Source organism: Xyrauchen texanus, chromosome 42 (genome assembly GCF_025860055.1).
Source record: "Xyrauchen texanus isolate HMW12.3.18 chromosome 42, RBS_HiC_50CHRs, whole genome shotgun sequence".
Taxonomy (NCBI): domain Eukaryota; kingdom Metazoa; phylum Chordata; class Actinopteri; order Cypriniformes; family Catostomidae; genus Xyrauchen; species Xyrauchen texanus.
The window spans coordinates 30,039,964-30,054,886 of record NC_068317.1 but is presented as its reverse complement, the minus strand read 5'-3'; the positions used below and the strand labels follow the sequence as shown (position 1 = coordinate 30,054,886).

At 39.9% G+C, this 14,923-nt stretch overlaps 1 protein-coding gene across 1 annotated transcript in view; it reads right to left on the bottom strand.

The window, feature by feature from the left end:
• LOC127634896 (potassium voltage-gated channel subfamily C member 1-like) overlaps positions 1–14,923 on the bottom strand; it is a 77,147-nt gene that overhangs the window by 57,277 nt on the left and 4,947 nt on the right. The window contains exon 2 of the mRNA XM_052114643.1: positions 7,294–7,966. Coding sequence (XP_051970603.1) covers positions 7,294–7,914 — 621 coding nt within the window. The 5' untranslated portion in view covers positions 7,915–7,966. The remainder of the gene's footprint in view (positions 1–7,293; positions 7,967–14,923) is intronic.

Here is a 14,923-nt window from a genome sequence, read left to right as displayed (position 1 = left end):
TTCTATGAGACTAAATTGACCAAATGATGAGATTATTTCATATTTGAACAGAACATCGAACAGGCTTTTTAAATAAAATATTAAATTACTGTTAAAATAGTTTACTACCAATATCCCTAAAGAAAACATATTTTTATGCTACTAATAAAAATATTATAGAAATAATTAAGCAAGGGGAAGTACACTTAGTAGTAAACTTAGGGTAGTACACTTGACAAATTTCATGGTGGCTTTTTTAGTATTACTGGACTTTCAATTACAGTGTCAAAAGGAGATGTTAGCTAGAATGACAGCCTCAGTCGCCATTCACTTTCATTACATGGAACTTTTGAGTTTGGAACAACATAAGGGTGAGTAAATGATGACAGATTTGTCATTTTGGGGGGGAACTATTCCTTTAACCTTCAAATGTAAATGTTTATGAAAAATGTCTTGCAGTCCTTGAGACCGTTTAGAATACGTGTATAGAGGATTCATTCTCAATAACCTTCAGGAGTGTCACGTACCACTGAACAGTATTACTAGTAGAGTCAGCTGTCCTGTGCTTTGTGTGTGCGCACACTGATCGGATGCCTTCAGAGAGACAAAGACTCTCAATAGATGATCAATAAATAGTCAACAGAAAGTGGAGAAGATGGGCAGCCGGAGCCTTTAGTCATTATTGAAGGTGCTAAAATGAGTCCATAAACCATTTCTGTACCCCCATCTCTTATGTCTAGCCCCTCCCACTCTTAAAGGGATAGTTCTTATTTTAGGGATTGACGTATTTTTTCTCATATGGAACACAAAAGGACATATTTAGCAGCTTGGAAATTCAGAAGAATATTTTGTTTTAAGTTCCACACACCAAGCCATATAGGTTTAGAATGACATGTGGGTGAGTAAAAGATGACAGAATTTTAATTTTTGGGTGAACTATCCCTTTAAATATCCACTCTCCTTCAATCTCTCTCAGTTTTTTCCCTTTATTCCTTCTGATATTCTGCGTATATCTTACCCTCTCTCACTCATGTCTTGCTCTGCTGCATAGCTCTCATTGCGTAGAGAGTTGTATCTTGGCAATGTTGTGTTGGTGAGTGCGTGTGAAGCAGCCTCACGTGTTTTGGTCTGAGAGAATACTAGTGATGGTATGAGTAACATACAGATTATCGCTCGGCTCATAAATGTTTCACATTTGACTCATGCTGTGAATCTATAGCAACCAGCTTTAAATCACACCAGTGATCACCATCCTCTATTTGTCCTTCTTCCAGCTTCTCTCTCTCTCACTCTCTCTATCTCTCTCTCTCTCTCTCTCTCTCAATCGCTCTCTCTCTCAATCTCTCTCTCTCTCTAGTCTATGCAATAGGTCTAATGTTCTATCGTAGATGATTTGCAATTTCTGAAATGTTACTTAAAGGGATAGCTCACCCAAAAAATACATTTCTGTTATCGTTTGTTATCACACGCAAATTGATCGGGTGTTAACAAACTTGTATATGTAATATGTAGTTGGTTAAGTAACGCAAAACATTAAAATGTATTCCCTTACAGTCATGCGCTATAATAAAAGTGTTTAGATGTAATAAGATAACATTGTGGAGGAACTGACTGAAAAAGTATATGTTTATAAACTGGTAATCTGTCATTTTACTCATGGTTTGTGTGAAAGTAGTTAAAAGTCATTGTTGTTGTAGCACCTCTATTGTTCATTTCATACAATAGATACAACAAGCTGGAATGTAAGCTTTAGTCACCATTAATTTTGATTGTATGGGGGGAAAAAGAAGCACATGAATGTGAATGGTGACTGAGGCTAACATTCTGCATAAAGTTTCCTTTTGTGTTCTACAGAAGAAAGTCATATGGGTTTGGAACAACATGAAATAATGACGGAAGTTTCATTTTTGGGGGACTAGTTCAAATAGTTATTGATCCAGAAATGTTGTGTACATTGTATTTGCTGTCCTTAAATTGTATTACATTACATTACAGTGGGCCCAAACTTCTGAAACCACATTGAAAATATGGGATTGTAACAAATAAAGGATGGGCAAGGAGGAGGCGGGAACCGGCTGAACAGTCAGCGTAAAGTTTAATATCAAACTCAACATAAAACCAACACACACACATGCAGCGTGGCCATGTGCGTCTCTCTCTCTCTCTCGAACTGGCTTCTCCGGCCCCCCTTTATCTCCCTCTCCTGCTGATCATCTGATTCAGTGACAGCCGTGTACCCTCATGGCCCGGCCACACTCCCCTCCTTCCTCGCCTGATTCAGGCCGGGGCACCACCGGACTGACTTACCCCCCCCACTCCCTCCCATTTCTGGAGGGGAGACGCCTTCTGGCCATTCTGTCAGCCGGTGGTCCACCCCACCTTCTGGGAACCTGAGGGAGAGACAAGGGGAGGCGTGGGGAGAGGGGAAAGTGTGAGCGGGAGACACACACCGAGAGAGAGGAGAGAGAGAGAGAAAAACTTGCCCGCTGGTCCCCAGACACGCTGTCGCCTGGTCCTCAACTACTATGACAGCTCCTCCTCTTCTTGGCTTATGGCAGCGGTTCCTCCAGCTCTTGATGGCTGGCAGCGAACCCTCCATCTCCAGGCAAATGGCCGCGGCTGCTCCCCTGGCAGATGACAGCTGCGAGGACTCCTCGACAGCGCATCCCTCCTCCCTCCCAGGTTTCGGCATCAGTGTAACAGTTAAAGGACGGTCAAGGAGGAGGTGGGAACCAGCTGAAGAGTCAACGCAAAGTTTAATATCAAACTAAACATAAAACAAACATAATCAACATACACACACGCACATGCAGCATGGCCACGTGTTTCTCTCTCTCTCTCTCAAACTGGCATCTCCGGCTCCCCTTTATCTCACTCTCCCACTGATCGTCTGATTCAGCTCCAGCCATGCACCCTCACCTTTTTAGGAATTTGCTAGATTTTAAACAAAGAAACTGCAAAATAATAAAATGAACAATAAATATTTAAGATTCTTCACCATTTAGGTCACTAATCAAATGCTAATTTTTGACATTGGCTATGTTAACTCCTAATTTCCTTGCTTCCATTAAAGCACAAAAGATGTATTTTAGAACATTCTCAAATCACAATGGATAACATGATCATCAGGTTTTGCACAAACTTTTCAAGTTCATGCCAGCTCAAGTCCATGCTGTCATTAAAGCAAAAAAGCGGACATACCAGATGCAGACATTTTTAAATCCATGCACATTTTTCAATTCAACTTTTCACTCAAATAGCTATGCTGTTAGAAAATGCAAAGAAGCATTTTACCTAGTGATCTCAGACATTTAGACCCCACATCAGCCACCCTGCTCCCAAGATATCAGTCTCTGCATTGGCCATTAAAATCCCATATTGGTTGACCACTAACTGGTTGTGTTTGTTTGTAGTGCATGCGACTATGCATGTCAATGCTTGCCTGTGCACACAGCAATTGCTATACAGTAAACCCTGGCTGACAAACAAGGTGAATGAACTGTGGCAAATATTGACCTGCGAGTGACATTTAGACAATTGAGATGCATTCCCCAACTCTAAACCCATTTGAAAATGCACAAACACACAGACAGTGACTGTGCACTTGTCCTGTCTATATACATCTGTGAAGACTGCATTAAACCTCTGATCGATCTATCTATCCATCCATCAAATAATAATCACCATATATGCTGATGAATCTGGAAATATGCTGTCTATGGCCTATAATTGGGTCAATGTTGGCAAATGGACATAGATTTTCTATATGTACCAAGACAATTTGCTGTAACAGATACTCAGGTCACTTCCGTCACCTCCGTCAACTGCTGAAACTGATATATCCACACAAACAACAACACACTCTCTCTCCCAAACACACATATATGAACGTGCCACCTGATGCAAACACACTTTCAAACATTTTACCACATCTCTATGCTAATATATGAATTATGATCTGATATAGTCCATTTCTTAATATCACTCAAATCCCATCAAATCTACCCTATATCTGCAGTAGCAATCTGTTTCCTCAGTAAAACACACTGCATCAGCAGTTTTAATCGTGTCAGATGCAACATGAGCACATATTATCAGCTCTTAAATCAAAAGCATGCATCCAAGTGAACATTTCCAAGGGCAGGATTAAGAAACCAGCATCTGTGTTTCCTGTATCGGCCATCGGAAGCATCAAAGATTCATAAGCGCAGCGGTTTATGGTCAATCAGTAACAGTTATGTGGCTGCTTCTGTAAGGTAAAACACTTTAAAACATCTGAAACAAAGACTCGATAAGTCAGGTTGACAGGCTGATACTGCACACTTTAAGGTCTGTTTGGCCAACTACTGCAATAATGCAACTTCTTCCATTCACTAAAAACATTCACATGATAATGGTGGAACTACAAACACTTCATTTTGCTGAGGCTTTTATTTAAAGTCACTTACAGTACACTTATGAGAAGTTCAGTCTCAATGGAAAACCCTGATTTAAAAGGAGTAAACCCCTTAAAAAAAAGGAAACATTGTCATTATTTGCTAACCATCATGTCGTTCCAAACATGCATGTCTTCCGTGGAATACAAAAGGCAGAATGTTAGCCTCAAGTCACCATTCACTTTCGTTGCATATTTTTCCTTTCCATACAATGAAAGGGTCTGGTGACTGAGAATAACGTTCTGCCTAACATCTTTTGTGTTCCACTGAAGAAACAAAATCATATTTACTTCTTCAGAACCTCAGTGAAATACCTTCCTTCTGCTCCTTCAAATCATATTTTAAAACATCTCTCTTTGTACTATCAGTCTTAGTCTGGTCAATGAACTTCTGAGACTGTTTTTGACTTCAATTATTATCGTGAATTATTCCTTTAAGTGTCTTACTTAAGGGCACAAGGACAGTTTATGGATAAACCCACAAACCTTCATTTACTAGTGCAGATCATTAATCACAAGGCTACATCATCGTAGGGGTGAGCTACAGCCACAAATTGCCTCTATCCAAAGTGACTTAAAGTACACTTATTACGTCCAGTATCTTGCTCAGGGGCACAATAGTGCATGAATCAACGCTGATGTGGCCTGAACCCACAACCTTTAATTTAACAGCCACTAAATTCTACTAGAAAAGGAAGTCGCTGAATACACACTTGTACATACTTGGAGGAATCGGGGTCTTAAAGGACTGCATAGACTTACTAATTAAGTCATTTAGCTTTCATCCAAAGTAACTAACAGAACATTTAATACAGGTTCAGTCCCCATGGAGTAACCATACTTTAAGTATCTAACTCAAGGAAACAATGATAGTTCATGAATCAAACCTTCAAGGAATTGAACCTACAACCTTTCAATTACCAATCCCAATAGGCGTATTTAAACACAAAATCACCTTATGTTAAACTTAAATGAGTTAATAGAGGTACACGATGGAGCGGTCCATTAGTCAAGGTGCACAGGTTTTTTCCAAAGAGTGCCCAGAAAAAAACCTGAAGCCTGCGGGCACAATCATGATAGTTTAGGGATTAGCAACTTATGTGGATTGAACCTACTACAACATTTAAGGTTAGTCCAATACACACCCATACATATTTGGAGGATTTGCATCCTTCATAGACTTCATAATGAAGTCATTTAGCTTTTATCTAAAATGACCTATGGTACAACTTCAGGGGATCAAACCTACAAACTTTCAATTTGCAGCCCACTAGGCAACATCACCTTAAAGGGACAGTTCACCAAATCTCATCATTTACTCACTCTCATGCCATCCCAGATGTGTATGACTTTCTTACTTCTGCAGCACACAAAACATGATTTTTAGAAGAGTAGTTCAGCTCTGTAGGTCCATACAATGCAAGTGAATGGGTGCCCAAAATGTGATGCTCCAAAAAGCACATAAAGGCAGCATAATAGTAATCCATATGATTCCAGTGTTTTAATCCATATCTTTAGGAGTGATATGATAGATGTGGGTGAGAAACAGATCAATATTTAAGTCCTTTTTGCTAGAAATTCTTCTCCCTGCCTAGTAGGGGGCGATATGCATGACATATGTGAATCACCAAAAATGCAAGAATGTGAAAGTGAAAGTTAAAGTGAAGATTGACAGAGCAGGGAGTAGAACTTCTGATAAAAATGACTTAAATATTGATCTGTTTCTCACCCACACCTACAGTGCTGTGAAAAAGTATTTGCCCCCATCCTGATTACTTCTATTTTTGTGTATTGTTCATACTAAATTGTTTAAGATCATCAAACGAGATATAACATAAAACAAAGGCAACCTGAGTAAACACAACATACAGTTTTCAAATATATATATATATTATTGAAGCAAAAAAGTTATCCAACACCTATATCACCCATGTGAAAAACTAACTGCCCCTTTAAACTTAATAGCTGATTGTGCCAGCTTTAGCAGCAACAACTGCAAGCAAACACTTCAGATAACTGGAGATCAGTCTCACAACGCTGTGGGGGAATTTTTTTAACCTTCAGGGGTTCGAACCTACAACCTTTCCGTTTGTAGCCCAACACACACCTGTATACTGTATATTTGGAGGAATTGTGTTCTTCAAAGACCGCTTAGGCTTACTAATGAAGTCATTTAGCTTTCATTCAAATTGACTTACAGAACATTTAATACAGGTTCAGTCCCCATGGAGTAACAATACTTTAAGTATCTTACTCAAGGAAACAATGATAGTTCATGGATCAAACCTTCTGGGAATTGAACCTACAACCTTTCGGTTACCAATCCCAATAGCCATAATTAAACACAACATCACCTTGAGTTAAACTTACATGGGTTAACAGAGATACTGGAGCTGTCCATTAGACAAGGTGCTGAATACTCATGCTCAGGGTTTTTCAAAGAGTGCCCAGAAAAATAACTGAAGCCTGTGGGCACAATCATGATAGTTTATGGATCAGCAACTTCTGTGGTTCGAACCTACAACCTTTAAGATTAGCCTAATACACACCCATACATATTTGGAGGAATTGCATCCTTCAAAGACCTTTTTACTTTGTAGCCCACTATCACCATAAGTTATAGTCGAAATGCAATTGCTGATTACACACCCATTCATCTTTGGAAAAATTGAGGTCTTCAAACACAGCATAGACTTACTAATTAAGTCATTACGTTTTTTCAAAAGTGACAGTACAATAATTACAGGTTCAGTCCTCATGGGCACAACGATAGTTAACTGATCAAACCTTCAGGGGTTCGAACCTACAACCTTTCATGGAGTTGGGTTAACAGAGCTGCTCATTTCATTGGTAAAGAGAAGCTGAATAGGGCGACTCACCCGTGCGTATTTGGAGGAATAAGGGTCTTCAAAGAGCGCCCAGATTCTGGGTCGCCAAACGCGCCACCAGCCAACTTTCCTCCCGTCCTCCTGCAAACAGAGCCGCTTCAAATCCCCGTCCCCCGTGAGCGCCGCCGGGTCATCCTCTGGAACCTCCGGCTCGGGCGTCTCGAAGCTGTCCAGCGCCTCCTCCGCGTCCCGGTGCTGTCGGTAGTTCATCCAGCAGCACGCCTCCACGTCCGTCTCATCGATGCCCCAGAAGGCAAGCTCCTCCTCGAACAGCGGCCCGCACACGTCGTTGGGACAGTGCAACTTGCCCGTGCGGTAGTAGTTGAGGATGAACGAGAAGACGGACGGGTGTCGATCGAAGAAGAACTCGTCTGACTTCGGGTCGTAGTCGAAGTTGTTGAAGGCGTCGGGCTCAGTGAGCCACGACAGGCGCGTGCCAGGTAGCGTCTTCAGGGTGCTCCGGTACGTCTCGTGCCGTACGCCGCCGCAGTTGATGACGATTTTCTCGCTTTCCGACGGGCAAGTCATGTCGGCGCTGTAACATGCTTTGTTGGACGTCTGGTTGCCACCCTTGCGCCCTTTGAATGAGGAGACACACACCGAACTGAGCATAGGGGAGGGAGAGGTGGAGAGAAAAACGGAGAGGGGAGGAGAGAGGAGCAGTCTGTGGGGGGACACGATGGAAAGGGGGAGAAAAAAAGGAAAGGTGTTTAGTATAAAGGTAAAGAAGGAAAGTATCATTTAACAATTGTAGCTAAACAATATAGGGGTTACACTATAGTGGTATGACAAAAATGCTGCAGTGACATGAAGGGTGCCACATTCCACAGAATGACCTTGAGAGTTTTGACCAAAGTTGATATTTATGCATGCATGTGCATTTATGTGCATTGCCAAACAATCATCTCCAAGCCACTGAAAAGCATTTGCATGGTTAAAATGTTCAATGCAATCAAGGGTTTTGATATGAGATGAAATGAGCACACATTTACATGTGTACATTTAGCAGACACTTTTATCCAGGGTCAGAAATGAAGGTGGGCTCAGGGCAAATATGCCACAAAAAATGCCTTCAAAAACAAAATGTGAGGGCAAAAAAATGCCCTCGTAATGCATTATTCTGTTTTTATTTGTAAAAACACTAATCTTAATTTTCTATTATAGACCTTGTTATACCTGGCATAAAACATGAATTTCATTCTTAGGGTTAGAGGTAATAATTATCAGCATTTGTATTAAAATATCAGTTAAATTGAAATATTTGATAATAACAGATTAGACATTTTATGTTTTAAATGGTTAGAAAAAATAAGTCCTTATAAAAGGTGGAAAATGCCCTAGAAAATCAAATCCAGGGGGGCAAATATTGCCCCTTTGATGTATAAGTACCTTTCTGACACTGCTTTAATCCAAAGTGACTAACAAATGAGAATACCACAAGCAGAAACAATTCGTCTGATGGAGAAAAATGGTATAAGCAGTCTTAACACATTTCAACAGAATAGAAAGTATCAAGTTTTGAGTATCAGATTATAACTGCCAATCAAACAGTTTTGCATTAATTTGCATCCCTCTCTCTCACTCTCACATTTATAGCATATTAACAGCAGAAAAGGTCACTTTACCAGTCTAAAATTCATTGAGATTAATGTTATAATGAGGATAATTTATTTTGGTTCATGTTAAAGCATTGATTGCTCTCTTTGCAATCTATCCATTTGATTTGTAAAGGACTGGTTTATTGCATTCAAATGTCCCTCGGCCCATAACTCACAAGCAATGCCATTGTGTGCACTGGCGATGCAAAAGGACGAGAGACTCTTGCGACTGATTAAAATTCTATCTGTCTCTCTATCTCTTTAAATGAAGCAGCTAATAAGTCAAGAGCTTCACTGCAGCTTCATTGCATGGAGGAAAGAGAGAGCAAGAGAGAGAGAAAGGTACTCATTATACACACACACACACAGCAGTCGAGCACTGTAGCCCGAGCATCACCAAGCAGGAGGGGGTTGGGAACAAGTGAGTGTGCGAGCCTCAGTTTTGCTGCAGTAAAACCCTACTTTCTGCATCCTACCTACTTTTTTTTTTTACCCTAATTTCTTACCCCTCTTCTTTCTACTAACGACTCCTTTTCTACGTTCGACTCCAATATGGCTTGCTTTTAGAGTAACAAGCCACTTTAATGCATTTTGCTCGCTGTCGTTTCCTATCCCGTCTCTGTTGCACCCCTCCCCCTCACCCCCTTCTCCTCCTCTCCTCCAGCCCCCCATCCCTTGCTCTGCAATTCCGCATTAAGGAATCACAATTCGCTGAGAACACACTGGACCCGAGCATCACTTTCTTTTCTCTTTTCTACAACATCCACCTTCCCTCCTTTTCCTTCTCATTCTTACCTCATTTAGCTTTTCTTTACCCTCTCTTTCTGCCTGTTTCCTCTTTCATTCCTGTACTTTTAAGTCATTTTCATGTTTTAACACTTTCAGATTTGGTCTTCTGCTAGAAACTCATCCGCTGAACTCTCTCTATTTCTCTATCATCTTCCATCACTTTCCTAACCCAATTCTTCTTTAGGCACTCTGATGAAAGTTAGTAAACTTCGACAGAACTGCATTTAAACAACTGAAATGAAAAGAAACTAAGATTGACCTGAGACTATCCTAGGTAAGACCTTATTTACTAAATTTGATAATGCACTTGCATTTGAGTATTAAAAGACACCGCAAACTATTTTCAATCCAGTTCCAGCATTTTACAGTAGTTAAACGTATTCATTTATAGTCTAAACTATTATGCTTCCTATAAATATATCAGTAAGAATGCTATATAGTGCAGAGTAACTTATTTCAAACTTTGTTGTGTGCACAGTTTTCCTCTGACTGGTTTAAAAGTTATAAAGTTTTACAGTGATGTACTGATTAGAAAACTCATGCACTAATTTAAAACTATTTAAAAGGAAAATTAGAAGATAAAATGTGCATGTTCTGACACATTAAAGTTGGCATACGAAAACTGTGGCATGCTGCAGAGCTTTTAGAAAAATACATATAAAGCACTGTATAAATAAACAGCAATTCTGATCGTATGTTTCTAGAATATTATAAGCACACTTTGAATTTAAGGCCATTCGGGTAAATAAATGTGACTCAGAGTGCACGTTAATGGAGAAATGTGATCCGAACTGCACCCAGAGGAGCGATTATGGCAGAAAACAATTAATAAAAGTGAGCTAAGTAAAAGTACAGATGATGAAAAAGTGAGAAAAGCTACCGGAGGGGGCAACAAAAACATTACAGAAAAGGAAAGGCGTGAATAAAGAAAAATAAATGAAGATTCTGGGAAGTCTGATTTCAGCACCTCGGACAGCGCTCACAGAATTCAGACTCAAGCACTGAAGACTTGCCAAACAAAAAGAAAAACGTAGTTTGGATAAAAGTTAAAGTTATAGACAAAACTAATTACAACTTACAAATCATACACATCCTTGTTTTATAATAATGAATGTATAACATATATAAAATTGACCAGATTTATGGAAACAGTTATGGTTTGGTAGTCTTAGGGAATATGATTAGAATATGAATTGTGAAGGATATACAGAACTGTAGTGAACTGTGAGTAAAAGTAGAAAGAAATCAAACAAAAAAGTGTGATCTTTTAAAATAACAAAGGAATTGCTCTATAGAAGTGCTAAAACGTAGAACTGAAAGGGTTAATATTTTACTGTGTGTGTGTGTGTGTGTGTGTGTGTGTGTGTGTGTGTGTGTGTGTGTGTGTGTGTGTGTGTGTGTGTGTGCTTGTAAAGCAAGCAGCGTAACAGTGCGCAGTAGCAGTGGTGATGTTTTACTTTATTTATTTATTTATGGGGGGTTCTTAGAGTGGGGGGTGGGAGCACAAAGAGAAGATGAGCAAGGCGAACAGAAAAAGAGAAAAGAAAAAGCAAAGGAGGAAACAAAACAGAGGCTTTCGAGATAATGTGACTGGTGTAAGGATCCCTGAATCCCAGCGAAGACGTATAATTAACCAGCACATTCAAACTCCCCTGTCTCTGTGTGTTGGAATGTATGTGTGAAAGCCACACAACCTGCGCAAAATAACACAACAGGCAGAGAGAAGATAATGCTGCTAGCACCGAACAGGAAATGGAAGCTGATGGAGAGAGACAGGGTAAAAGAAGGGAGAGAGGACAGAGGGATAAACCGCAGAGGACTGCAGTCCTGACGCTAATATACATTAGCAGTAACACTGCTGCAAGAGGGGGGAGGGAGAACAGAGGACGAGGGACCATCACTGGCTGAGGGAGAGAGAGAGGGGGGAGGGGAGAGAGAGAGAGAGAGAGGCAGGGAGGAATTTAAAAGACTGAAGTCAGTGACTTACGTTCCTGTACTTGGCAAAAAAAAAAAAAAAAAGGAAAGCGAGAGAGCAGGAGAGAAAGAAAGAGACTAGAAAAGAGAGATCAGAAGCAAACGAAAATGGGGATAATGCATGGGGTGATGTGAAGATGATGTTTAAGGAAGGGAACAGGGTGAAATAAAGCATGAAGCCACATGAGGCCGTGCGTTAAAGTGATTTTACCATGGGTAAGGGGTGTGATAGCCTAAAACCTAAAACTTTCAAATAGACACAATTCGGTCAATATTTACTCACCCTCATAATGTTGCAAACCCATATGACTTTTTTTCTTCCGTGAAACGAAAAAGGAGATGTTAAGCAGCATTACACAATGCTTCAGTCACCATTCACTTTCATTTTATGGAAAAACGATGCCATGACTGAGAATGGTGAATAGCATACTGCTTAATATGTCCTTTTGTGTTCAACAGGAGGAAGAAATTTATTCATCCTCCCTTTAAATTATGACAGAATTTTCATTTTTCTGTGCCTTTGAGGTCAAGTGTGTGTTTTTGCGTGTTAAATATACTTCAGCTGATTTGCCTAAAAAAACAAAAAAGGTGTAAACACTGTGGCGCTATCAAAACATTGTTCTGTTTGTTTGAGCATCCAAACCAACTCGACACAGCAACATTTTCTCAACCAATGGCGTGAGTTTGGGGAACATTATCTGTTCATCTGACCAATTGCATGACTGTAGTGGCACAGAAATTACACATTTCTCCTTTAAATGTATTATGAATAATAATAATAATAATCTAAATACTTATTTGGCTAGAAGCTAAGTAATATAGGTCATTAGCCTAATTATATGTTTACGGTTGCTGTGCAATGTAGCAACTTGATGCATTAATATAGTATATTGGCATATATCAGCATTTCACAGTGGCTTTGAATGCGACATCCAATCCAGCCTGATCTCATGAAAATGATGCGACTGTGCCCGACATTTTAGCAAAATGTGGTTACTTGGTTCATTATGCACATCGTGGCACTTCTGAGGTGAAATGTCCACTGTGTGGCGCTAAAAGCGAGTTATGTGTTCACCAAACAGATAAAGTTACGTTTAATGCTCAATAAAGTTTTAAATCAACAAAACTGACCTTCCTGCCCTAAATCTAAACCCAAGCCTAACCGATAGTTTCAGAAAAAGCAAATGTGAAATGTAAACCATAATTGCTGAAGCAACCACGTCATTTTGTTGCGTGACTATAACACTTTCGGCTCTTGTGTTGACTTGTGTGCTCTTCAGGACTCACACCTGCATCAGTTGAGCTACTGCGCAATTTGATCACATGACAACAAGCTTGTAAATATAATTGGTTATGTAATGCAAACCTTAAAGGTGAATTGAGTCATTTCTGCAGAACTAGTGACACCAAACGGAATTACAAAAATAAAGTATGTGTTCAAACAACCTTTGGCAACACCCTTCAGTCTCATCACGCCTTTTCGCACTCTCTGATTCCCTATGAACAAATAATCAATACTAAATAAAGACTATAAACGTTTAACGTCATAATGGCCAAGACCACTATAATGAACACAATGTGCAGAAAGCGTGGCAGAGGAAACCAGTCGTTCGATAACATCGCCAGATGGAAAGACAGCTACAGTTGAAGTCAGAAGTTTACATACACCTTAGCCAGATACATTTAAACTCTTGTTTTTGGCTTTTTTAAGGTGGTTTTGGAGCAGTGGCTTCTTCCTTGCTGAGCAGCCTTTCAGGTTATGTTGATATAGGACTCATTTACTGTGGATATAGATACTTGTCTACCTGTTTCCTCCAGCATCTTCACAAGGTCGTTTGCTGTGTTCTGGGATTGATTTGAACTTTTTGCACCAACTACGTTCATCTCTGTGAGACAGAATGTGTCTCCATCCTGAGTGGTATGATGGCTGCGTGATCTCATTGTGTTTATACTTGCAAGCAAAGAGGCACTGAGTTTGAAGGTAGGCCCTAAAATACATCCACAGGTACACCTCCAATTGACTCCACTTCAATGGAGCATTTCAAGTACATGAGATAGGATGGTTCTGGTAACTAGTAAGTGTAACAAAGGCACCGTTTCTGACCATTTTGGATCACTGTTGTTGACGGGGGAGGCGGCAGTGTATTAGCATCTTGCGCAGTGATCTCGTTATTGGCGCTCCTTTTTGCCAGAGCGATCTCATCATTGGTTTTGTGTGTGTGTGTGTGTGTGTGTGTGTGTGTTTCCTCCACCTTGTAAATGCAATGCCAATGTTCACTCTTATTTTACTCCATTCTCTGTCTCTGTGTCTTAGCAAGTCTTCAGATTTGTCTTTAACATCTGTAGATGAAGCTAAATTTATTTTCCTCTGTACAAGTCTGCAATGGTTGTTCATATCCTTCCAGCTGAACAGCTAGTTCAAGTAGCCACACCCCAAACTCACAATATAGTTTGAGGTAAACCCAAGAATGGCTTACATATAGTTGTCAATGAATAATAAACTAGGAAAGTAGAATGTATGTTGATATAAAAAAAGTTACACACTTCACCTTTAAAATGTATCGGCTTAAAAGTCATGCGCTCTAGTAAACGTTTTACTAAGAGACATAAGATAGCATTGTGTGAGGAACCGGGCGAAAATGACATGTAAATGTACTGATAATCCGCCGTTTTACTCATGATTGGTGTTAAAGTGAATAAAAGTCATTGTTGTAATGCCTCTATAGTGTTTACTTGGAAACTGACGCGGTACATACAACGAGCCATGTAAACATAATTTATCAAAAATGTAGGAATAGTATTGTTATTCTATGAGACCAGGTTGATCCAATCAGAATCAGAATTATAAAAATAGTTTTTTTTACGTAATGTTTTGAGGGAGAGAAAGTTAAAATCAAAATGAACTAAAAAATAAAAAGCAACTATTAGAGATCACGAAAAGGACCAAAATTCAGAATTAAAAGTGCTGAAAGTGCCCCAAACCCCTCTAAAACGAGCCAACAGTCCGACTTGACCGGCAGGAGACTAGGAAACAAGCTTAATCTGTCGTTCTCAACTGGGTCATGATAAAGAAAGGGCGTACAGCAAGTACACAAGAGAAATTAAAAAAACAAATTAAGAGAAAATTAAGGTTGCAGCAGTTATTATAGATGAAGCCTGCAGCAGTGTGTATGCAATCCACCCTGCGGTTTAAGAAACCTCCTCATGGTAGTAGAGCCCACTGTCTGGAAGTCCCTCATATCACTCTGTCTGGAACAGTG